This window comes from Narcine bancroftii, chromosome 5, assembly GCF_036971445.1.
Source record: "Narcine bancroftii isolate sNarBan1 chromosome 5, sNarBan1.hap1, whole genome shotgun sequence".
Taxonomy (NCBI): domain Eukaryota; kingdom Metazoa; phylum Chordata; class Chondrichthyes; order Torpediniformes; family Narcinidae; genus Narcine; species Narcine bancroftii.
The window spans coordinates 214,942,818-214,967,805 of record NC_091473.1 but is presented as its reverse complement, the minus strand read 5'-3'; the positions used below and the strand labels follow the sequence as shown (position 1 = coordinate 214,967,805).

The 24,988-nt window shown below is 53.3% G+C and overlaps 1 protein-coding gene across 4 annotated transcripts in view; it reads right to left on the bottom strand.

Annotated features, from left to right (window-relative positions):
- Positions 1–24,988, bottom strand: part of LOC138764812 (kin of IRRE-like protein 1) — a 141,918-nt gene that overhangs the window by 44,661 nt on the left and 72,269 nt on the right. For 3 of the 4 annotated variants that reach the window (XM_069941124.1, XM_069941120.1, XM_069941121.1), the window contains exons 2-9: positions 13,094–13,243; positions 12,485–12,634; positions 11,047–11,204; positions 8,664–8,814; positions 6,408–6,513; positions 5,036–5,184; positions 3,415–3,542; positions 2,723–2,849 (exon numbers count right to left, since the gene is read on the bottom strand). In XM_069941124.1, the coding sequence (XP_069797225.1) occupies positions 2,723–2,849; positions 3,415–3,542; positions 5,036–5,184; positions 6,408–6,513; positions 8,664–8,814; positions 11,047–11,204; positions 12,485–12,634; positions 13,094–13,243 (1,119 nt within the window). Of the gene's footprint in view, positions 1–2,722; positions 2,850–3,414; positions 3,543–5,035; positions 5,185–6,407; positions 6,514–8,663; positions 8,815–11,046; positions 11,205–12,484; positions 12,635–13,093; positions 13,244–21,876; positions 21,950–24,988 lie in introns of those variants that run through there. The other variant, XM_069941123.1, reaches the window with a different exon arrangement.

The window sequence follows — 24,988 nt, the reverse complement described above, 5'->3', positions numbered from 1 at the left end:
CCTGGAGTGAAGGAGGCTGAGTGGTGATCTTATTGAGGTTTATAAAATCATGCAGGGCACAGAGAGAGTGAATGCTCAGTGGTATTTTCCAGAATAGATGGTTCCAGAACAAGGGCTACAGGTCACGATGAGAGGGGAGAGATTTCAGAGGGGCCTGAGGCTAGTCCATATCTAGAACAAGCTGCTGGAGAAAGCTGTAGACGGAGGGACAATTACAATGACGTTGGACAGATGTATGGATAGAAGGGGCTTAGAAGAATACGGAGCAGGTGCAGGCAAATGGGACGAGTCCAGAGGCCAATGCGGTTGGCATTGGAGGAGATGGATCAAAGAGCTGAATGCAGTTCTGAAGAGGGAGGACATCTAGGATGTTCTGGAATGGAAGGCCTTATCCTGGGAGAAAATCTTGCAGAGACCATGAACTGAGAGAAAGGAATAGAATCCTTCCAGGAGACAGGGTGGGGAGAGTGTCATTGAGGTAACCATGGGAATCAACAAATTTATCAAGTCTGAACGAGGAGTCACCTCAGGATGTCCTGTTCCATGCTCTGTGACTTGGTGAGGTGCTACATTTTGGCGATCTAATAAAAAGATGAATGTGTCCGTAAGTGGCAGGGCCCTCAGGAACATGGAGGAGAGGCGCAGAGGGATCTGGAGGTGCAGGTATAGGGCTCGCTAAAGCCTGGAGCACAGGTAAATGAGTCAGGGGGAACATGTTGGCCATCATCAGTGAGGGCAGTGGCTGTAACCATCAGCAGGTCACGTTGCAGGACTCAACAACTTTGCTCAGGTCACCATAGTATAGCTGGTGGGAGCAGGTCCCACAGAGACAGAGGAACAGGCAGGGAAAGGGGGATGGCTGAGGACCACGGGCAGGTGGAGGGGAGCCGACACAGACACGCAGGCTGAAGGACATGTCCCTGAGCTGCATTGCTCATGGTCTCAATACCCTTGGAGTTAAACAAGAAAGTCTGCGGACACTGGGGTCAGGTGCTGGAGAAACTGAGCAGGTCACGCAGCATCCACAGGAATTAAGAGGCAGTCACAGTTTTGAGCTTGGGCCCTTCGTCAGGAATGCCAAAAATCAGGCAGATGGCTGAATAGAGAGGTGTGGGGAGGAGGAAAGGGGAGTACAGGCTAACAGGTAAGAGATAGATACGTCATAGGGCAGAAAGGAGGAGGGTTTGCTCTCTGAATGGAGAAGGAAAAGAAGGGGGGTGTGAAGCTGGAGGAAAGGGGACAGAGGGATAGGAAAGAGAGGGACTAGGGGAAGGAGGATTTGCAGAAATTAGAGGTCGATATTAATGCCGTCTGGTTTGAGAGTGTCCAGATGGAATACAAGGTGTTGGTCCTCCAATTTGCAGTTTGGCAATGCATGAAGCCATATCGGAGTGGGAATCAAGTGTACAATTTAAATGACTGCCCACTGTGATGTCTTCATTTTTGCAGCGGACAGATTGAAAGTTCTCAAGGAAGCGATCTTCCAGTCTGCATCCAGTCTCCCCAATGTAGAGGAGGCCACACTGGGAGCACTGGATGCAGTAGATGACCCCACCCCCCTACAGATTCACAGGTGAAGTATTGATTCACTTGAAATGACTGAAGCCCTGAATGGTGGTGAGGGAGGAGGTGTGGGTGCAAGTATAGCATTTCATGTGGGCGTAATTGGTGGGAAGGAAGGAGAGGGTGAGGGAATCATGGAGGGAGCACTCCCTGTGGGAAAGCGGAGAAGGAAGGAGAGGGGAAGATGAATGCGGTGATAGGATCCTGTGGTAGAAGGTGGAAATTTCAAAGGATCTTTTTTTTTGACATGCAACATGGTAACTGGCCATTTTGGTCATGAGCCGATGCTCCCCAATTACCTCCAATTAAACTCCAAAACCTGGTACGTTTTGAACAGTGGGAAGAAACCGGAGCCCCTGGTAGAAATCCACGCAGATACGGGAAGAACATACAAACTCCTTACAGACATGGCGAGAATTCGAACCCCGGTCCCAATCGCTGGCGCTGTAATGGCATTGCACTAAATGCTGTGTTAACTGTGCCCCTATGATGGGTGCAGAGGCTGAATCTGATCTGTTATTCCTGACAAAGGGCACAGGCCCAAAACGTAGGTTAGCCTTGAATTCCGACGCATGCTAAGTTTCTCTAGCACTTGTACTGACTTGATCCTTTCTCTGTTTGGTAGTGGAGGGGTATTCCAGGGTGGGGGGGGGGAAAGGGATACCAGGGGAAGGGGTACACATTGGGTGAGGGGGATGGAATTCCAGTCAGAGAGGGGGATTTTTCTAGACAGGAGGATTCCAGGGGAAAATTACAGGAGGCGGGTGGTTCAGAGGAGGGAAATTTCAGGGTGAGAGGATCCCGGGAGGGATTCTGGGAGAGGGAGATTCCAGAGGGAAAGGGGTTTCCTGAGGGGGAAAAAGGGGTAATTTGAAGGGGGGGCCAATTCCAAGGGAGGAGGAAGATATTGAGGCAGGAGAGGTGGGAAGGAAGTGGGAAGGGGAGCGAAATGGGGGAGGGGTAGGCAATTGAGGAAGAGGAGGAAATTGGGGAGGGGTGAGAGGGGGAAGGAAGTGGGGGAGCGAAGTGCGGAGGGGAGGGAAGTGAAGGGGAGGATAGTGGGGAGGGAAATGCGAGGGAAGTGACAGAGGGAAGGAGGGAAATGGGGAATTGGAGGGTTGGGGAGGGAAGGGTGGGGAGGAGGGGAGGGTGTGCTCACCATTGACCTTGAGGGTGACCTCTCTCTCTCCAACCCCAATCCGTGGGACGATGGCTTTGCAGACATAGGGTCCAGCATCATCCTGGCTGACCCCCTTCAGGTAGAGACGGTTCCCGTTACTGAGCACCTGGGTAACAGGGAAAGTTTCAGTCCCGGATCATCTACTGTTTCCCCACACAGCAGCCGACTCCACTCTCCACTCCTCCCCACCCCCACCAGCAATGATCCATTCCCCTCCCTCCGATTCTCACACCCCCCACTTCCCAGGACCACACATCCTTCCTGGTCCTTCAACCCATCCACCTCCCACCAGTCAAAAGAGGGAGAATGGGAAAGAGAGGACAGGAAAGGGAATGGGAGAGGGAGCAAGAGGGAGAGAGAGAACAGGAGAGAAAGAGAGAGAGAATTATTATCATCTGATTATACTAGTACAAACCGACAAAACAGTGTTGTCCAGTTCAAAGTAACACACATGCAGACGTCAAGTGTGCGTGCGTGTGTGTGTGTGTGTGTGTGTGTGTGTGTGTGTGTGTGTGTGTGTGTGTGTGTGTGTGCGTGTGTGCGTGCGTGCGTGCGTGCGTGCGTGTGTGTGTGTTGAGGGAGAGAGAGGCAGGAAGGGTCAGAGAGACAGAGAAAGGAGAGGGATGGAGCCTCAGCAGCTTTCCCGGCAGAAAGGTGCCCAGTGCACGTACCACGTTGGAGCCTTTCCGGGTCCAGGTGAGGGTGAGGGGGGGATTCCCTACCCACACACAGCTGAGCACCACGTTGTCCCCCATGTTGGCTATCGTCGTAACTGGTTCCTCAACCATTCGCGGCCCAACTGTGGAAGTGGGGGAGTTGGAGGGGGAAGAGAGTGGAGGGGAGGAGAATGAAGGGGACAGAGAGGGGGGAGTGGGGGAAGGGACATTGGGATGGGGGAAGAGAGTTGGGAAAGAGGGAGTTGGGGAGAGTGGGGAGGATGGTGAAAGAGAGAGGGAGAGGAGAAGGTGTGAGGGAATGAAGAGAGATGGAAAAAAAACACCTTGGAAAAGGGCAGTGAGGGAGCTCCAAACCATAGGATGGGTGATGAGGGCACTCCTCATTGTGGAAGAGGCAGTGAGGGAGCTCCATGCTGTAAGAAAGGTGGTGAGGGAGCTCCACATTGTAAGGAGCTCCATCCTGAGGGAGAGGCAATGAGGGAGCTGCGCACTGTGGGGGACAGTGAGGGAGTTCCACACTGTGGCAGAGGTGATGAAGCTCCACATTGAGTGTGCGGTGATGAGGGAGCACTACAATGAGGGAGGGGAGGGTGAGGGAGAGTGCTAAGGGAGTACCACACTGTGGGGGAGGGAGTTCAACACCGAAAGAGGGGCAGTGAGAAAGCTCTGTACTGTGAGAGGGGCAGTGAGGGAGCTCCGTACTGTGAAAGGGGCAGTGAGGGAGCTTCATGCTGTGAGAGGGGCAGTGAGGAAGCTCCATAATGTGTGAGGGATGGACAGAGAGCTCCATGCTGGGCAAATCATGGTGATGGAGTTCCACACTGTGGGATGGGCAGTGAGGGAACTCCACACCATAGGAGGGGCAGTGAGGGAGCTTCATGCTGTGGAAGGAGCTCCATGCTGCGCGAATAATGGTGAGGGAATTCCACACTGTGGGAGGGGCAGTGAGGGAACTCCATGCCACAGGGGGGCGGTGAGGGAGTTCCACACTGTGGGACGGGCAGTGAGGAAACTCCACGCCATGGGGGGGAGGTGAGGGATCTCCATGTTGTGGGAGGGGCAGAGAGGGAGCTCCATCTAAGTGAGAGGTGGTGAGTTAGCACCATAACATGGGGCTTTGCGGTGAGAGAGTTGGTCCCAAGAGAGAACAATAAAAGAGCTCCACAACGTAGGGATTCAGAGAGAGGGAGCTCCACAATGTGGGGCTTTGGAGAGAGAGAGCTCAACAATGTGGGGTTTCGGAGAGAGGGAGGTCCACAATGTGGGGTTTCAGAGAGAGGGAGCTCCACAATGTGGAGCTTCGGAGAGAGGGAGCTCCACAACGTGGGGTTTTGAAGAGAGGGACTCCATGTGGTTGGGCCTTGTGGAGTGGAAGCTCCACATGGTGGGGCCTTGCGGAGAGGGAGCTCCACATGGTGGGGTCTTGTGGAGAGGGAGCTCCACATGGTGGGGCTTTGCAGAGAGGGAGCTGCACATGGCGGGGCCTCGCGGAGAGGGAGCTCCACATGGCGGGGCCTCGTGGAGAGGGAGCTCCACATGGCGGGGCCTCGCGGAGAGGGAGCTCCACATGGCGGGGACTACACGGAGAGGGGAAGGCGAGGAGGTTGAGACTTACACTCCACATCAACAAGGGAGCTGACATTGGTGCCTCCCACTGCATTATGCACCTCACACGACACAGGCTCGGTGAAGTATGTATGGTCCACCTCAGTCTCATAAACACTGCCCCGTGTCCCGTCGATGGGTACCCCACCCTTTGCCCATCTGTGCAGCGGGTGGGAGGCAGAGACAAAGAGGCAAGTGGAGAGGGCAGAGGGGCGGGGAGGGGATGGGGGAAAAGGAAGTTGGGGAATGGGTGGTAGAAGAGGAGAGAGATTGGGGAAGAGTGAGAAAGGTGGGTTAGGAGATGTTGAGAGGGAGAGAGGTGTAGGGAGAGGGAGAGGAGGGGTGCAGGGAGGGGTAAGAGGGAAAGGGGAGGGGGTGAGAGGAAGAGGGGAGGGTTGAAAGTGAAAATGGCAAGTGGAGATGAGGTGAGAGAGAGAGGGGAGGGGTGAGGGGAAGAGGGGAGGGTGAGGGTGAGAGGTGGGGTGAGAAGGAAAGGGGAGGTGAAAGGGAGAGGGGGTGAGAGGAGGGGTGAGGGAGAGAAGGAGTGAGAGGGAGAGGGGAGGGGTGAGAGGGAGAGAGCAGGGTTGAGAGGGGAAGGGTGGGGTGAGAGGGAAAGGGGAGGGGTGAGGGGAAGATGGAGGAGTGAGTGAGAGGGGAGGGGTGAGAGGGAAAGGGGAAGGGGGTGGGGAGGGGTGAGAGAGGGGGAAAATAATGACTTACACCATGACACATGGACATCGAAAGAACCAACACTTTGTGGTGGGGACAAGAGACAAGGACCTATCCAGGCAATGACACAGAGTGTTCTGGAGGAACTCAGCAGGTGGGGCAGGGTCCAGGGACAGAGCAGTGGTCAATATTTCCAATTGGAGCCCATCAAGGTGGGGTGCAGCTCGCACCACCTACCATCTGCCCCCATGGGCTTGGTCCAACCTGCTGGGTTGCAGCTGTCTCTTACGTATACAGATTTATGCAAGGCTGTAGAGGGGGGTGGTGTCGGAGTGGGGGGGGGAGTGTAGAGTTGAGGGTCAGAAGGATGTATTGTTGGGGTTGGGGTGTAGTGTCAGGGGTGGGAGGGATCATAGTTTAGTGGGTGTGGGTGTAGTGTCAGGGTGGGGGTGTGGTGTCAAAGTGGGGAGTGTAGTATCAGGGTGGGGGTGTCATGTCGGGGGTAGGGGGTGTCCTATTGTGGGTGGGGGTGAAGTATCAGGCTGGGGGTGTCATGTTGGGGGTAAGGGGTGTCCTGTTAGGGGTGGGGGAGTGTAGTGTCAGGTACTGTAGTGTCAGGGTGGGGGATGTACTGTTGGGGGTGGATACCACAGATCAGCATCTGATGGGGAGTGGGACAGAAGGGGGAAGGCCCACCCCCAATGAATCCTCACCTATATTCTCCAACAGCAGGGTTGGCATTGGCCGTGCAAGTGAAGACCACCCGCTCTCCCTCTCGTACCTTCTGTGGATGGATGGACAACGTGACCGTGGGTGGGTCTGTGGGAAAGGGAGAGAGAGAGAGGTGAGACCAAGGTTCACTGGGGGAGGGAGACGTGCAGCAGGTCATAGAGGGCAGGTCACAGAGGGCAGGCAGGTCACAGTGGGCAGGCAAGTGAGGAATTAGAAATTACAAGAGGTGGTGGAGTGATGAGAGAGATATGGAGAGACATGGGAAGAGCAGAGAGATGGAGATGGGTGAGGCGAGAAAGAGAGAGTCGTGGGGAGAGGGGGGGAAAAGAGGGAAAGAGGTAAAGTGAAGGAATTGAGATGGAGAGAGAGAAAGGAGAGAGAAGGTCAGAGGGGGAGAGAGGGTAAGAGTAGGGAGAGAGAGAGATAGAGGAGGGAGAAAGGGTGAGTTTGGACATGGAGATTGGAAGGGAAAAGGAGACAGGAGATACGAGAGGGAGAGGGGATGGAAAGAGCAGGTGGAGAGAGGTGGGAAGAGGGAGAAAGTGGAATAAGAGGAGCAGAAGTGGGGAGAGAGAGTGGGGAGAGTGAGGGGATGAGCAGAGAGGAGGAGAGGGGGACGGGGTGAAAGGGAAGAGGGAGAGAGAGAGGGAAAGGGGGAGAGAGAGGGAGAGGGATGGAGGGGGAGAATAAGAGAGGTGAGGGAGGAAGGGGAAGAGGGGAAAGAGAGGCGGGAGAAAGGGGAAGGAGGATGATAGAAAGCGGGGAGCAGGAGGGAGGGAGGGGGGAACACTAGAAAGGAGGGGTAGGGAAAGTGAGAGGAAGGACAGAGGAGGAAATTAGGGGGAGAGAGGGGAAGACAGAGAAGGGGAGAGAGAGGGAGGACAGAAGGGGGAAGAGAAGGGAGAGGAAAAGAGAGGGAGGGGAGAGATGGAGGAGGAGAGAGGAGTGAGTGAGGGGGGACAAGGGGGAGAGTGGAGCGAGAGGGGGGTGAGGAGAAAGGGAAAGAATAGAGCCCCTTTCTGTGCCCTTCTGTGCATTTCCTCCATCTTGCTCTTTCACTGTCTCCCTGCCCCTCTCCTTTCTGTTCCCTGCCCCTCTCCTTTCTGTTCTCTTCCCATTTTCTGCCACTTTCTCATCCCCTTCTTGTCCTTTTCCCTTCCCCTTTCTCATTCCCCCATCATTCCCTCATTTTGCTTCCCATTAATCCTCCCTCTGCCTATCCCCTTCCCATGCTCTGGAGATGGTAGCAGGGATGCAGAGGCATGCTTTCACACTCCCTCCCTCTGTTTCCCTCTGCTCTCCATTGTTTCTGTCTGAACTGATCTCATTTGCATTCTCTCCCCTGCTCCAACTACCCCTTGCTCCCTCCCATCCCCACCACACTCCCAATTCTGCATTCTGTCTCCCCTCACCTTCTCTCTCTCTTTCTCCCTGACCCTTGGGGAAGCCCAGGAGGAGCTCACAGAGGGGAAAGAATGGCAAAGAGAGGGGACAAAATGTCACTGGCAGGTCAAGTTCAGGCATATCCCATTGGGGTATTCAGGACCACAGGGCAGTAAAGAGCAAGTGGGGCAGCTGGTTGATGAATGCTTCTGCTGGACACAAACATGAAGGAGAAACTCAGCAAGACACACTGCATCCATATAAAGTAGGAGGCAGTCTGCGTTTTGGGCCTGACCCCTTCGTCAAGAGTGTTGAGGGAGGAAGACAGGAGGGAAGAAGGAGCAAGAGCACAGGCTAACAAGTAAGTGGTCATTGATGGATGCAGGTGGGAGGGTAGAAAATAAAGCTGAGGTGATAAGGTGGCTGAATGGAGAGGTAAGGGAAGGGGTGGGGGGGTTGGAGGAAAAGCGACAGAGGGATAGGGAAAGAGAGAGAGAGAGAGGAGGGAGGGAGTGATGAAAAATGGAGAAAACCACATTAATGCAGTCTGTTTGGAGAGTGGCCAGACAGAATATATGAGGTGTCCCTACAATTGGTGGGTAGCCTCAATCTTGCAGTACACAAGGTCATGGACAGACATGTCGGTGTGGGAATGGGATGTGAAATTGGAGCACTCTTCAACCAGATTGTATTAATATCAACTTCTGCAGTTTCCTTTAACCCCATCCCACAACTCTCTCTTTCCCTATCCCTCTGTCTCCTTTCCTCTAGCTCCCCACCCCTTCTCTCTCCATTCAGAATTCCCCTCACCCTCACTTCTCCCTTCCCCTCCATCCCGCCCCTCCCTCACTCACGGTGCACATTGAGTCGGACTGTGCTCTCCCTCCCTGCAGGCAGGGCCCGGTTGCTGGCCCGACAGGTGATCTGGGTTCCAGTGTCGCTGTTGGTCGGGGTGAGGGGTAGGGTGCTGATTGTCTCCTCACGTCTCCCATCCTCCATCACAGCCTGTGGGACAGAGAGCATGAGAGGGGAGGGGTGGGGACAAAGTGAAGGAGTAGGGAGAAGGGAAAGGGGGATGTAGTGGGGAGGAAAAAAGGAAGGGGGAGTAGGACAGGTAAGGCAAGGTGGGGTTGGTGGAAGGGGATCATGGGAGGGGGAAAGGAACGGTGCTGACCATCTCCTCTTGCCTCCTGACCATCACAGCCTGGAGACATGAGTGTGTATAGGTTGGATAGGGGAGGGGAGAAGGATGGGAAGGGAGAGGATAGGAGGGGAGATAGAAGGGGGGGGAGAGGAGTGGGTGGACAGGGGGAGATGGAAGGTTGGAGAGGGAAGGGCATGAGTGGTGGCAGCCGGTGATGGGGAAGATGGGAAATAGAGTGAAAAAGGAAAGAGGGAATGAGGAAGAGAGAGAATCAAGGGTGGAAAAAGTGCAAGAGACTGTGTAGGAGAGAGAGCGAGTGGGAGCGTGAGAGAGAGAGGAGGAAAGAATGTGGGAGACAGAATGGGAGAGAGTAGGAATGTGGGAGGGAATATGGGAGAGAGAGAGGGAAAGAGTGAGTGAGAGAGTGTGCAAGAGTGAGTAGGAGAGAGGTTGGGAGAGATAGTAGGAGAGAGAGTGGGAAAGAGTGAATGGGAGAGAGGGTGGGAGAGGGGGATGAGAGAGTGGGAGAGAGAGAGTGGGAGAGAGAGAGGGTGGGAGGGAGGGTGGGGGAGGGGGGAAGATTGGGAGGGAGAGAGAGGAGGATAGAGAATAAGAGAAAGTGGGAAAGAGAGTGGGAGGGACAGCGGAAGATAAGTTGCGGATGTGAGGCAAGGAGAGTGTAAGAGTAGTGAGGTAGGATATGGGTAGAGAAGTGGAGGTAGGATTTGGGGAGAGGAGGATGGGATGACAGGAGAGGAGAGTGTGGGGGAGGATGGGGTGATTGGGAGGGAGGCGCAGGGGAGGGAAATATAGGGGTGGGAAGTAAGGGGGAGGGAAGTGAAGGAAGTGCAGGGGAGAGGGGTGCGGGGGAAGGGCGGGGGTGGGGATGTGTGTGGGTGGGGTAGCGCAGGGCAGGTAGCTTGAGGCAAATGGAGTGCAGTGAAGAGTGAAGGGTAAGGGTGTGTGGGGCAAGTACAGTACAGGGGAAGGGAGGGGAGTGTGGGGAGAGGGTAGAGTGGAGGGGGTGTGGGGAGTACAAAGGTGGGGTATGGGGGTGTTGGTGGGGGGGAGGAGGAGGGAGCAAAGTGCGGGAGGGTTGGGGGACTGGTGGTGGTGGTGGGGGAGGGGGGTTTGTGTCATGTGGGGGTATTGCTGGAGGGAGGGTGTGCAGTGGGTGTGGGGTGACGAATAGGGAGGGGAGTTTGGGAACGAAGGTGTCGGCTGTGGGGAAGGGGAGTGTGGGGCAATATGGGAATGGAGGGGGAGTGCAGGTAAGGGGAGAGATGCAGGGTAGGTTGCTAGAGGAGCACGAGAAAGGGGAGGGTGGAGGGGGAGTGCGATGTACAGTAGAGTGGGGAAGGGGAGAGTGGAGGAGGTGTATGGCAGGAGTGTAGTGGAAATGGAGTGCTGGGCGGGGTGGGTGGAGGAGGAGTGCGAAGTGGTACAGGGAATGGAGTGGAGAGGAGTGCGGGGGATGGGTGGCTAGAGGAGGAGTGTGGAGAGGTGCAGGGAATGGAGTAAGGGGAGGAGCGCGGGGAGGGGTGGGTGGAGCAGGAGTGTGGGGAAGGGGTGGGTGGAGGAGTGCGGAGTGGTGCAGGGAGTGGAAGGTGCGGAGGAGAGGAGGGTGGAGGTGGAGTACAGGGGAAAGGGAGGCCGAAGGAGGGTGAAGGAGTGCGGGTTAGGTGTGGGTGGAGGAGGTGGGGGAGTGCGGACGAGGGGAGGGTGGAGGCAGAATGTAGGGATACTGGTGGCTCAGGGAGATCAGGGCAGGGGCATGGGGAGGTGTGGGAAGAAATCGGGGCAGGGAGGGTGGAGGAGGTGTGGGGGGAGAGTGGAGCAGGGCAGGGTGGAGGAGGTGTGGCGGAGATCAGGACAGGGAGAGTGGAGGCGTGGGGGGAGATTGGAGCAGGGGAGGGTAGAGGAGGAGACGGGGAGAGTGGGGCAGGGAAGGGTGGAGGAGTTGTGGGGGAGAACAGGGCAGGGAAGAGTGGGGGAGGTGTGGGGAGGGTAGGATGGAGGAGTGTGGGTTATGGGATGATGGAGGCGTAATGCGGATGGGTGCAGTGAGGGTGTAGGGTGTTAGCCTTGCCCACCGTGGACATTGCTGCTCCTTCCTGTACCACCCCATCCTGGTACCAGGTGATGTCAGCCGCTGGTTTCGCCCCACTTGCTCGACATGTCAGATTGTATGATGATCCAGCCCTCAGCAATAACTCAGGATCCCCGACGATCTCTGGCTCGTCGGGGGGCACTGGAGGAAAGAGCACAAGGTACCATCAGTACCTCAGATATCCTCACCCAAACACCTCTCCTTGTCCGATCGTCAGCGAGGGTAAGGGATGGAGGCAGTTACTGAGATAGGGAGGTGTGTAGGGACCAGAGGGAGTTAAGATATATGGAGGGTTTAGGGAATAGAGGAAGTTACAGAGATAGGGAGGGTGCAGGGACTGGAGGGGGTTACAGAGATAGGGAGGGTGCAGGGACTGGAGGGGGTTACAGAGATAGGGAAGGGGTTACAGAGACAGAAAGGGATTATGACCAGAAAGGGTTACAAGATGTAGGAAGGGTGTAGGGATTGGAGAGGGGGATAGAGATAGGGTGGGGTCTGGACCAGAGGAGGTTACAGATATTGGGAGGGATGACGAGACCAGAGGGGGTTACAGAGTTAGGGAAGGTGTAGGGACTGAAGGTGGTTACTGAGATAGGAGGGGTTGGGTCTGTTGGAGGTTACAGAGATAGGGAGGATGTAGGGATGGAAGGGGGTTTGAGAGCCAGGAAGGGGTCGGGACCAGAGGAGGTGATAGTGATACGGAAGGGTGCGGGGACCAGTGGAGATATAGGGAGGAGTGTGGGGCCCGGAGGGCGCTACAGAGGGAGGGAGGGGTGGGTGGGGGTATAGCAGTATGGGAGGGGCAGTTGGGGAAGGTGGAGAAGAAATGATAGGGGGTAGTTGCGGAGGGGTGATGGGAAGGGGCTATGGGGGTGGGGGAGGAGCAGTGTGGGGTGGTATTTGGAGGGATGATGGTGAACAGGCAGGGTTTGGTGATGGAGGGGTGGGTGGGTGGTGCTGGAGTAGTGATAGGTAAGGGAAATTGAGGGGAAGGTGTGGTGGGAATGGGTAATTGGGGAAGGTAGGAATGTATGATTGGGGAATAGGCAATTAGGGGTGGTGGGATGTGGTCGGTGGAACTGGGGAGATGTGGGGTGGTGGGAGAAGGCTGGTGGGGGAGATTGGTGATGAGGTGGGAGGGGGCAGTGGGGGAGGGCCGATGGGTTCGGGTTAGGGTTGATGGGTATGGGCAATGGAGATGGTGGGAAAAGGCCGGTGGGGAAGATCAGCGATGGGGGTGGGCGGTGGAGGAGGGGAGGTGGGTGGTGGAGAAGGAGTGGTAAGAGAGGTGGGCAATGGGTTGTGGTGTAGATGGGCAATGGGGGTGATGGGAGAGGAGCGTTGGGGGGGGGGAGGTTGGTGGGGATGGGGATGGTGGGTGATGACCGGTGTGGGAGTTCCGATGGGTGTGGGTTCCTCACCCAGTATTGTCAGCCGGGCCTGCTCTGACCTCAGAGCCAGCTCCGTGGCCTGACACTCGTACACCGCAGCATCCGACAGCTCAGCTTCCTGTATCTGCAGGTTGTGTTCCCCCTTGTCCCCGTCGCCCACGATACGGTACCGCGGCCAAGCTGCAATACAGAGCCACGTCACTCCTGGGGCTGAGAACCCCTCCCGCCATCCTGGTTCCTGGGGCTGCACCCCTCCCATCACCCCCATTCCTACAGCCAAGACACCCTCCCACTATCACGGTTCCTGGGGCCAAGACCCCCTCCCATCACCCCAGCTCCTTGGGCTGACAAACCCCCCCCCCAACCCATCATCCAGGGGTCAGACACAGAGTGAAGCTTCCTCTACATGAACCTATCGCACATCCCTAGGGTCAGACCCGGTGAGACTACCTCCTCACTGTCCCATCACACATCCCCAGAGTCAGACCCAGTGAGGCTCTCTCCACACTGTCCTATCACAGATTCCTGGGGTAACATCTAGTGATCTCCCTCCACACTGTCCCATCACACATTCCCACAGTCAGACCCAGTGATCTCCTTCTGCACTGTCCCATCAGATCCAGCCTTCAGGACATGTACCTGGGAGGCCATGACCCAACCCGAGTGCAAGTCCATCCTTGGTCCACTGGACAATGCCAGAGTAGTTGAACACAGCACAGGAGAGGAGGACACTTTCTCCGGACACCACCTCCTGATCCCGTGGATGCTCTGTGATCCGTGATCCAATCCCTGTGAAAACAAAATGTCTGAAGGGATCAAAGCGCAACCACTGGAGAACATGAACAAACGGAATGTGTTGGAACCTCGAGCAATGAGTGAGGTGGATTCTCAGTGAGCTTGGTCCTCTGAGAGGGTCACTGAGGGAGCTCGGAACTGTGGGAGGGGCAGTGAGGGACAGTACCTTGGAGGGGCAGTGACAGAGGGACAGTGAAGAAGCGCCACACTGAGGGAGGAGCGGTGATGGAGCCCCGCACTGTAGGGGGGGGGGGCGGGGTCCCCCGATATGGGAACTCTGAGGAGATTTCACATTATGGGATCACTGGGGGATGGGGGGTGTTCCCTTGTTGGGGGACCTCTCTAGAGAGATTCACCTGCTCTCTGCGGGACCTGACACTGAGTGCTGTCACAGCCCATGTGAAGGAAGGAGTGAACCTCTCTGTCCTCTCCCCCTCTGCCTCTTGTCTCTCGTAATGTGTCTCATACCTCTGATGGTCTCTCTTCGCCACCACTTGATTTGCTCTCTTAATCCAATTCCTACTCACTCTGTTCCTCTCTCTCTCTGCTCCCTCAAAATGTCCCTTGGTCTCTCCACACACGTCAAATTTTTCTTGCATCTCTGCTTCCTGACGATCCTCATCTCTGTTAATCTGCCACCCTGCATCTTTTGGACCTTCTCCCCTTTCCTGTGTTAGTGACCCTGTGTGTGCCGGGATTTAAAACCTTCTCTTCTCTCACTCTCACTGGGACTTGCTCTGGCTTTCCACACCCCTGTCACTGCACTGCAGTTCGAAGCGCCTTCCCGCTGCGTAGCCAGCTAGTCCCAACTGCCCCGAGCAATCGGCTTCCTATTTTTAAACTCGATCAGCTCAAGAGGATACAGCAAGAAGATGAAATGATTCAGTGCAAGCACTGCCTTCACAGAGCTGCTGTGTCCTCCACAGACAGAGCTCAGCACCATCAGAGGGAAAACCTATACTCGAATACTCTCTCATACTCTCTGATCCCTCCTCCAAAGCTTCTCCCTCCAAATCCTCCCTCCAAACCCCCCTCAAAACCCTCTCCCTCCAAACCCTCTTCTTCCAAGCCCCCTCAAAACCCTATCCCTCCAAACCCTCTTCCCCCAAAACCACTCCATTCAAATCTCCCTCTCAAAACCCTCCCATCAAATTCCCCTCTAAATCCTAACCCTCCAAACCCCCTCTAAACCTTACCCCTGCTAACCCTACCTCTCAAACCCTCCCTCTACAAACCATCCTCCCTCTAAACCCTCTCCTTCCAAAACCACTCCATTCAAATACTCCCTCGCCAAATCCGCTCCCATCAAACCACCCCTCTAAATCCTACACCTCCAAACCCTCTCCCTCCCTCTACAAACCACCCTCCCTCTCCAAACCCTCCTCAAAATCCTACCCCTCCAAATCCTCCCCCCTCCAAATGCTCTCCCTCTAAATCTTCCCTCCAAAAGCTCACTCTCCAAAACCTCTCCATTCAAACTCTCTCCTTCTAAACCTTACCCATCGAAACCTTCTCCCTCTCCACTCTATCCCTCTAAACTCTCCTGTTCAAACCCTCTCCAAACCCTCCTCCTCCAAAACTCCCTCCAAATCTTTCTTTGATCCCTCCCTCTCTCTCTGACCCCTCCCTCCCTCCAATTATCCCTCTGACCCTTTCTCTCTGGCCCTTCCCGCTATCCAATCCCTGCATCTGATCCCTCCCTCTAACCTCCCCCCCCCACCCCCATTTTCATGGCCCTAGCTCAGGTTCCATCGTCCATCTCGCACTTAAACTTTCACTTTCACCCTCCTTCCGCACCTCATTCCCCAACTGCCTATTCCCTCCGAATCCTTTCCTACCCATTTCATACTCTGCAAACCTTTGAACTCCTCCCTGACTGTCCCTCCCTCTCCCACAAGCTGGGCTGACATGGACACGATGAGCTAAAGGCCCTGATTCAGTACTGTGTGCAGCATGGAGAATCAACCACATGAAATGTGACCTTGCACTTGACCGGAATTGGACCCTGGATCTCTGGAACTGGACCCCCACAGTGCACGACTCAAGTCCACCAGAGTCCACAACCCCAAAGCACCACTGTCCATAATTCGGAATTCCCACCAGTTCACATTGGCCAACCCCAACAGAGCGTGACTGGCAGACCCCTCAGTCTATAACTCCTGACACACATAGTTCACAACCCCTGACCACCAGAATCCATGACCCCGTTTCCACCACAGTCCATGATCCGGGACAATCAGAGTCGCCAACTCCGGACTCCATAGTCCATGACCCATGGACATAGAGCAAGACTGCTCGTGGGAGACCAGGCGAGGGGCAGGATGGGGGTGCAGCCACAAGGAGGAGACCGGGGGTGAGGGGTTGGTGGGGGAAATGTATTAGATATTTCCTGGCAGGGGTATCAGTCAGAGCATCACAAGTCGAGAGGTGCTGATAATCTGTCCAAAAACAGACCCAGGGCAGAAAACTACGAAAACCTCAAATATCGGAGAGGCTGAGAGTTAAGGACCAGCTGGGGCTGGTGGGGGCAAAGCATTGAAGAAGGAGATGGAAACAGGAAGGGACAGAGGGAGGCATTGAGGGAACAGAGGGGGTTAAATTTATGGGGAGGAGCGTGAGGAACAGAAGGGGTGGTTTACAGAAATTGGCAGGTGTATAGGTACCAGAAAGGGTTACAGACACTGGGAGGAATGTTAGGACTGGAGGTGGTTACAGAGAGAGGGAGGGGTGTCGCGACAGGAGGGGGCTACAGAAACAGGGAAGGGTGAAGGGATGAGTACATTATATAGATAAGGAGGGGTGTTGGGACCAGAGGGGATTACAGACACTGGGAGGGGTGAGACAGGTAGAGGTGTGGGGACCGGAGACAGTTACAGAAATAAGGAGGGATGTAGGGGACTGGAGACGGTTACAGTGACAGGGAGGCATGTAGTGGACCGGATAATGTTACAGAAATTGGGAGGGCTGGTGGTTACAGAAAGGGGGAGTGGAGGTTTATGAGGGTAGGGCATTGGATGCTGCCTGCATGGACTTATGTGAGGAGTTGGACAAGGTCCCTCATGGTAGGCTGATCCAGAAGGGGCAGGTGCATGGGATCCAGGGTGTCAATGGTTTTGATACAGTATTGGCTGGTCCAGAGAAGGCAGAGGGAAGTGGGGGAGGATGGTGTTCAGGGTGGAGGACAGTTACCAATGGATCGACTTGTTGCTTGTGTTGTATCTAAATGACTTGGAGGCAAAAGTTGGTGGGTGGGTTAGTAAACTCACAGATGACACAATGATTGGTGGAGCTATGGACAGTAGATAGGTATCAAAGAACACAACAAGATATAGATCATTTGCAGATGTGAGCACAGAGATGGCAGGTGGAGTTTAACTCAGACAGTGGGATGTGTTGTACTTTGGGAGGCCATATGTCAGGAGAATTTGCACAGTTGGTGCGAGGGCTCCTCATGGCATCGGTGTGCAGAGTGATCATGGGGGTGCGGATCCACACAGAGGGATCTGGGGTTCAGGTCCGTGTCTGAAAAGAGTGATCTGGGGGTTTGGGTCCACAGCTCATTGACTGTGGCCATCCTGGTAGATTGGTTGTATAGGTGTATGGTCTGCTTGGGTTTCATTGGGAAGGCCATTGAGTATAAAAATAAGGAGGTCATTGCAGCAAGATAAAACTTTGGTTTGTCCACACTGGGAGCACTGAGTGCAGTTCCGGTTGCCTCATTACAGGAAAGGTTTGTTTCCTCTCCCCCACTCTGAACCTGCATCCCACTCTGCCCCCTGTACCTGCATTCAGCCCTCCCCTATACCTGCATTCCACCATCCCCATACCTGCTTTCCATCCTTCCCCATGTACTTGTGTTCCACCCTCCAACCCTGTACCAGCATCACTGTCCCCCGTACTTGCGTCCCAGATGCACAGGTGATCAGTGTGCAACGTGATAGAGGGTGATGTACTGACATGATCAGAGAGTTGGCTGTCAGGAAGTGAAGAATAGGAATGTAGGCCTTTTACAGACTTACAGGCAATGTACAGTATATCGATGACTGAGATGAAGGAATTGAATGTGATCTCCCCTAATCTGTGCAGGTGACAGTAAGGTGTGTGGCAGTGGGAGCTGTGAGGGAGATTCCAAGCTTCAGAGGGCTTGAACAGAGCAGGAGAGTGGGCAAAAGCAAGGCAGATTTTTAAAATTGGGAAACACCGACCCACAAACCTGCACCACAAAAATCCACCCATGTGACCGATTAACCGACTAACTCCGTACATCTTTGGAACGTGAGAGGAAACCCAAGCACCTAGATGAAAATCCATGTGGTCACATGGAAATGATACAAACCCCTAACAGAAAGCAGGTTGTTAAGAGTGATTTCCCTTCCACTGAAGTCAGACATTAACTGGTCAATAATTCTCTGGATTCTCTCTGCCTACTTTCCTGAAATGTGATGTCACATCGGCAGTTGTCCACTGTAAATGAACCAACTCAGTATGCAGATTATGTTGGACAATATCCACTATCTCTTGGCCCAGCTCCTCCCACTCTCTGTGATGGTGACAATCATTCACTGGGGATTTACCCACTTACAACGCCATCAATTTATCCAACACAGCTTCACATCTGGTTATAATTTCCATCAGTTCCTCCACTGTGATGGGCCTTCGGATCCCCAGTGCTCCCATAGTGTTCTATGCATCTCCCTTGGTGAAAGCAGATCCAAGAAATTTATTCTGTGGGCCTGCTTTTCCATTTCCCCATTACGGATCCCCAATCCTGATTATGGTGTTGGGGTGGGAACTGACTGTAGCTTTAACAAGTGTCCACTTCATATACATTTAGAAACTTTTGTAATCAGTTTTTATGCTCCATGCAATTTCCTGTCATGATCCACTTCCCCTTGCAAATTAGACCCCTCGCCTTTTTCTGCTCACTCCTTTTTTGCCTGCTCCCTCATCCCTTGTCACCAATCACCCCACCCACATGGCCTGACTCATCACCATTCAGGGCCCCAAACAGTCCTTCCAGGTGAAGCAACACCACTTGTGAATCTGTGGGGATCATTTAGTGCATCTGGTGATCCCGTTGTGGCCTCCTCTCCATCGCAGACCAGGAGATCGTTTCATTAGGCACCTTCACTCTGTCCACTTCAATAACGGGAACCTCACAGTGGCCAGCCAATTCAGTTCTGCATTTCATTCCCACACTGACGTTTGTCTATGGTCTTGTGCACTGCCAAACCGAAGTTACCCACAAATTGGAGGAAGAACACCTTATATTCTGTTGGGCACTTTCCAACCAGAAAGCATTAACACCCTTATCCAATTTCCATTAAACCTCTCTCTGAGTCTCTCTTTCCCCATCTCTCTGTTTCCTTCCCACCCGTTTCCTATCAGAATATAACTCCTCCCCATCACTTCTCACCACCTGTATCACCACCTTCTACCCTCCCACCTGTATCCACCTGACCCCTTACCTGTGAGCCTGTGTTCCTCCTCTGCCCCTTCCTCCTCCCCCTCCTCTATTCTCCTCACCCTGGCTTTTTATTCAGCCACCTGCCTGTTTTTTGTTTGTACAGGGTACCTGACGAAGGGACCAGAGCCAAAACATTGGTTACGCTTTACTCCCTATGAAGGACCTGTTGAGTTTCTCCAGCACATTTGTGTGTTCCAGCTCCTTCGCCACACATTAAACAGCACCTTCACCAGCACATAGCATGGATGTAATCCTGGGGTTACAACCCTGGATGTCCTACGTTACCAAGCTCCTTGAACTCATTCTACAGGACCTCTCCCCTCCAACCCATGTCATGTGGGCCTTGACCTCTGATTGCTCTCCTTCTCCTCTGACTGTCCCATTCTCACTCAGCGGCATCCTGGATCCTGGCACCAGGGAAGTAATGCTGGAGAAACTCAGCAGGTCAAACAGTGTACTTTATATAGCAAGGATAAAGTTACATAACCTACGTTTCAAGTTTGAACCCGTCATCAGGCATGAGTAAAATGTAGGCAGGTGCCTGAGGGAAGGCCAGGGGGAGGAACACAGGCAAGAGGTAATAATAAATAAGTGGATAAGGGAGAGAGGGCACACCAGCAAGCAGGCAGAGGGGGGGTTGGGTCTGTGAATGGAGAGGGAAGGGGGTGGAGACCTGGAGGAAAGAAAACAGAGGGATGGGGAAGAGAGGGAGAATGGGGAGAGGGCTAGACTCACTATGAAGGACAATTGGACAGAGCTGAGGATGGGAAGGGCTCAGGACATAGACCAAACACAGCAGATGGGATGTCCAAAATGCCAGCTTGGTCTGTTCGCTGTGACTCTGTTGTGGGGACTGCTGCGCTTCCATTCAAACAAAGTGAAACACAAAAGTCTGCAGTCACTCTGATTGTAGTAGAAACCCACTAAAATGCTGGAGGAAGTCAGCTGGTCTTTTAGCGTCCAAAGGAGTCAAAGATATATTGTTGACATTTCAGTCCTGAGCCCTTCTTCAAGGAATAAGCAGAATGAGGTAGAAGCAGGAAATCTCAGAACACAGACAGTGCTGGCTGGGGGAGGAATCCAGACCAACAAAAGGTGTTAATTTTGGATATAAGGGGATTTATTATGTCTGTGCAAAAGGAGACAGGGAAAGGGAGAGACAAAGCTGGGGGAAGGAGACAAGGAAGAAGTGAGGTCGGGGGTTTAACAAAAGCCAGAGAAGTCAATATTAATGCCATCCAGTTGGAGGGTGCCCAGTCAGAGCAAAGCAACCTCCCTGTCCGAGTCCAGTCTCTCCGATGTAGAGGAGACCACAATAGTAGATGATCCCTTCGGATCCACAAGTAAAATGTTGCTTCACTTGGAAGGACTGTTTGGGGCACTGAATAGCGGTGAGGGAGGAGGTGTGGGTACAAGTGCGGTCACAGGGATAGGTCCAAAGGGAACGATTGGTAGGAAGCGAAGAGTGGACAAGGAAGTCATGGAGGGAGCAGTCCCTGCAGAAGGCAGAGAGGGGAGAAGAGGGGAATATGTGTCTAGTAGTGGGATCAAGTAGTAGGTGGCAGAAATGGCAGAGGTGAATGTGTTGGGTGCAGAGGTTGGTGGGGTGGTAGGTTAGGACAAGAGGAATCCTGTATTTGTTGTACATGGGGGGTGGAGGGAGCCAGGGAAGATGTGCGGGTAATGGAAGTCATGCGGGTAAGCCCCCAGTTGATGGAAAGCCACGTTGTTTGAAGAAGATGGACATTTCTGATGATCTGGCATGGAAGTCCTCATCCTGGGTGCAGAATCGGTGGAGATGGAGGAATTGAGAGAATGCAATGGAATCCTGACAGGGGACAGGGTGTGAAGAGGTGTATTGGAGGTAGCTGTGGGAGTAGGTGGGTCTGTAGAAGATGTTTGTTGAGAGTTTATCTCCTGAGATGGAGACAGAGAGAATGAGGAAAGGGAGGGTGTTGCTAGAGATGGACCGTGAATTTGAGGTCGGTTGGATGGAGTCAATGAGCTTTTAGTTGGTCTGGATTCCTCCCCCAGTCTGTATTCTGAGATTTCCTGCTTTTGGCTTATTCCTTGAAGAAGGGCTCAGACCCGAAATGACAGTGACATACACTTGTCTCCTATGGACGCTGAAAGACTGGCTGAGTTCCTCCAGCATTTTGGTGGGTTCAATTAAAACAGGAATTGGACAGACTGGGACTTCTCCTTCGATCTCTGGAGGCTGGTGAGTAACCTCTGATGAAGATAAAATATGGAGGGCCAGAGATAAGGCCAGTCCCTTCCCTAGGGTGGGTGTCAGAAACTAGAGGAAAGAGGTTTTAGATAAAGGGGGACATTTTTAAAGGGGATAGAACATTCCAGCACAGTACAGGCCCTGCCGACCAAAATGTGGTGCTGACTATGTAAATCTACTCCACGGCAATATAACCTTTACCTCCCTCACACCCAGAACCCTCTTATTTTCTGATAACCATGTGCTGTCTTTTGAATATCCCTGTTGTAACAGCCTCCACCACCATCATCCGCAATGCATTTCAGGCAACCACCGATCTGCATAAATAATGTACCTCTGATGCCGTCCCCATATTTTCCTCCATGCACTTTAAACAGAGGTCCTCTGGTATTCGATATTGTCACACTATGATAAAAAGGTGCTGGCTCTCTACCCTATCAGTCCCTTTTAATCTTCCACGCTGGTGAAGATCCAACTGCGTTGGGCAGGTCACGTCTCCAGAATGGAGGTCCATCGCCTTCCCAAGATCGTGTTATATGGCGAGCGCTCCACTGGCCACCGTGACAGAGGTCCACCAAAGAAGAGGTACAAGGACTGCCTAAAGAAATCTCTTGGTGCCTGCCACATTGACCACCGCCAGTGGGCTGATATCGCCTCAAACCGTGCATCTTGGCGCCTCACAGTTCGGCGGGCAGTAACCTCCTTTGAAGAAGACCGCAGAGCCCACCTCACTAACAAAAGACAAAGGAGGAAAAACCCAACACCCAACCCCAACCAACCAATTTTCCCCTGCAACCGCTGCAACCGTGTCTGCCTGTCCCGCATCGGACGTGTCAGCCACAAACGAGCCTGCAGCTGACGTGGACATTGCCCCTCCATAAATCTTCGTCCGCGAAGCCAAGCCAAAGAAAGATATCCCTATTAACTCACCTTTCATCCTTCATTGCTCCAAAGAGAAAAGCCCTAAATCTGTCATTCTTTCTTCACAAAATGTGTTCTCCAATCCAGGCCACATCCTGAAAAATCTCCTCCTCACCCTCTCCAAAGCACCTAAATCCTTCCTCCAATGAGGCGACCAGAAATAAATGCAATACTCCCGGCATTGTTTAACCAGAGTAAATCCTAACCTAATAATACCAGACGGCTCTTGAATAATCCCCTGACTAATGAAGGCCCAAACACCACAGGCCTTGAGAAGGGTGTGTGGAACTGGGTGCAAGAGGAAGTGGAGCTGTAATGCAAGTGTGGTCAAACCAAAGTTTCATAATTGCTGCAAGCATGTCCTCCTTACTTTTATACTCAATGTCCCATCCAATGAAGCCACGATCCACAAGCACGGCCATTGTTAATATCTGTGGACCTGAAAACCCCCAAATTCGTCTATGTGGACCTGAACCCCCAGATCCCTTTGCACAGACCTGAACCCACAGAGCCCATTGCACAGAACTGAACCCCCAGATCCCTCTGCACAGACCTGAACCCCCAGAGCACATTAATATTATTTTGACTACTTCCACTAAATGTGTTCGTTTCACCTCCAAAACATTAACACCTCCCATTGGCTGGGTTAAACTCCATCTGACATCATCTTCCCAGATCTGATCTCCACCCTGCTTTTTCTCTGATCTTGATACTGCCCGTGACTCCATATTGACCTCTTCCATCCATAAGGAGGTAAGAGTACACCCTCAGCATCAGGCCCAACCAATTCCTTCACACCTAGATCCGGGTTGGGGTCAGTTTGGGAAAGGACTTGGGTGTTATTGGTGCAGAATGATGAATGGGAGAGAATGACAATAGGTTTCCCACCGTTCCATCACATTCATCAGGATTTGGACTGCTCCTCCACTCAGGCCATCTACCTCCTCCCAGCACACACCCACCTCCACCCAACTTAAGAGAGGAGAGAAAGAGTGGGGGGAGAGGGGAGAATAAAAAGGGGAGTGGTGGAGAGAGAGGGAGGGGCATGTAGAGGTGGGGAGAGGGGTTGGGGAAGCGAGAGAGGGGAGAGTGTTGGGACAGAGAGGGGCAAGGAGGGGAGAGAGGGGAGGTGAGGGGGAGGGAGAGAGAGACAGAGGAAGGGGAGCAGAGGTGGGAAGAGAGTGAGGGAGAGATGGGGAAGAGGGGGCAAAGGAGGGAGAGGGAGGAGGGGAAAGGGGAGAGGGAGAGAGATGGAGGAAGAGCAGCAGAGGTGAAGACAAAGGTTGGAAGAGAGGGGGAGAGAGAGATGGGGAAGGAGAAGGGGTGAGAGAGGGGGAGAGAGAGTAGGGGAGAGAGGGAGATTGGGGAGAGAGAGAGGTAGAGGGGGAATGGGGAGGGAGAGGGGGAATGGAGAGACAGTGGAGAGAGGATTGAGAGATGGGGAAAGTGGAGCTGAGACGGGGAATAGGGAAGGAGTGAAAGAGGGGGGAAGAGAGGGGAAAGAGGGGGAAGGGAAAGAGAGGGGGAAGGAGAGAGGGGAGGGGAGAGGGGAGGGGAGAGAGAGGAGTGAAGGGGAGATAGGGAGGGAAGGAGGGGAGCTTGGGAGTGGGAGGTTATAGATGGTGGAAGATATGGAAGGGACAGGGTAATACTGGAGATGATTTGGGGAAATATATTGGGAGATTGGGGCCTGATTTGGAGAGGGAGAGGGAAGTTTGGGACTGAGAGTGGGATGAGAGAGATGGGAAAGGGGTGACAGCTCTCCATTAAACCTCATTCTGTCTCTACCTCCCCTTTCCATGTACCAGTTCAAACAACTTTTGATCATTGTTTGATCTGCCTCCACACCCTCCTCTTGCACCTAACACTCTCTGTGGCTCCCTCACCCCTGATATCTCCTTTAAATCCCTCCCCCTCAAACTTGCATGCTTCATTTTAAGTTTTCCCCCTCTCCAACCAACCCCCTCCCCCCAAACACCCCACCTTCTCCAGCTCTGGAATCCCCTGCTCAATAAATGTGTCTGCACGAATGGTGCTCCACAGAATGTTTTCAACCTCACTGTGGTCTCTCACCAGCCTCCCTCATTCTGGTGAGAAGAAATCCAGCCTGGTAATTCATGCCCTCCATTCCAGGCAGCTTCACACTCTCTCCATCACAACCTCATCCTTCCTTTGGGGCAACAACCAGGGTTGTGCACATGCTCCGAGCATGGCCTGACCAATGTTTTGTGCTGCTCAATGCTTTCTTCACCATCCTGATTTGTTTTTTTGAACTGTTTTTATTTATTTTGTAAGGTGGTTTATGTAAATGTTTGCAATGTGATGCTGCCGCAAGACTATGAATTTCATGACAGTAAATTCTGATTCTGGGGACAGCGAGAGTTGGACTGTGAACGAGAGGGAAGCCAAAATCATAACGACTTCACATGCAAGAAGTACATCCAACTGCAGCTCCTTACAGACCATGTTAGGGACATGGATGAACTTCAGATCAATCGGGAGGCTGAGGGGTGATTGGTAGGTGCTACAGGAATGCAATCACATCTCGGAGGCAGGAGGAAGTTAGTTGGGTGACAGTCAGGAGAAGGCGAGGAAACAGGCAGGCTATTCCCCTCAGTAAGAAGTATACCCCTTTGCATATTGGTGAGGGGGATGACCCAACTGGGTCATTTAATAGCCGACCATGGTCAGCTCTGAGCCTCCGAATGGAAAGGTGAAGTCAAATAGAGTGATAGTCAATGGGGACTCGCCAGTCAGGAGAACAGATAGGAGATTCTCCAACTGCAAAAGAGACTACGGTGTGTTGCTCAGGTTCAGGATGTCTCTGAATGGGCGCAGAGAGGGGGTGAATAGCCAGAGGTTATGGTAGATATTGGTACTATTGACTTAGGCAGGAGGGGAGTAGAGGTCTTGCAAAGTAAGTGTTGGCAGCCAGGAAAGACATTGAAGAGCAGGGCCTCCAAGATGGTGATCTCCCTCAAGCGAGAGAAGGTCAGGACAGGAGGATAGTACAGACAAAGTGGCTAAAGAGATGGTGAAGGGGATAGGGTTTCAATTTCTTGGAATATTGGAATTGGGGAAGGGGGGACCAATACAAGTGGGACGGGCTGCACCTGAATTC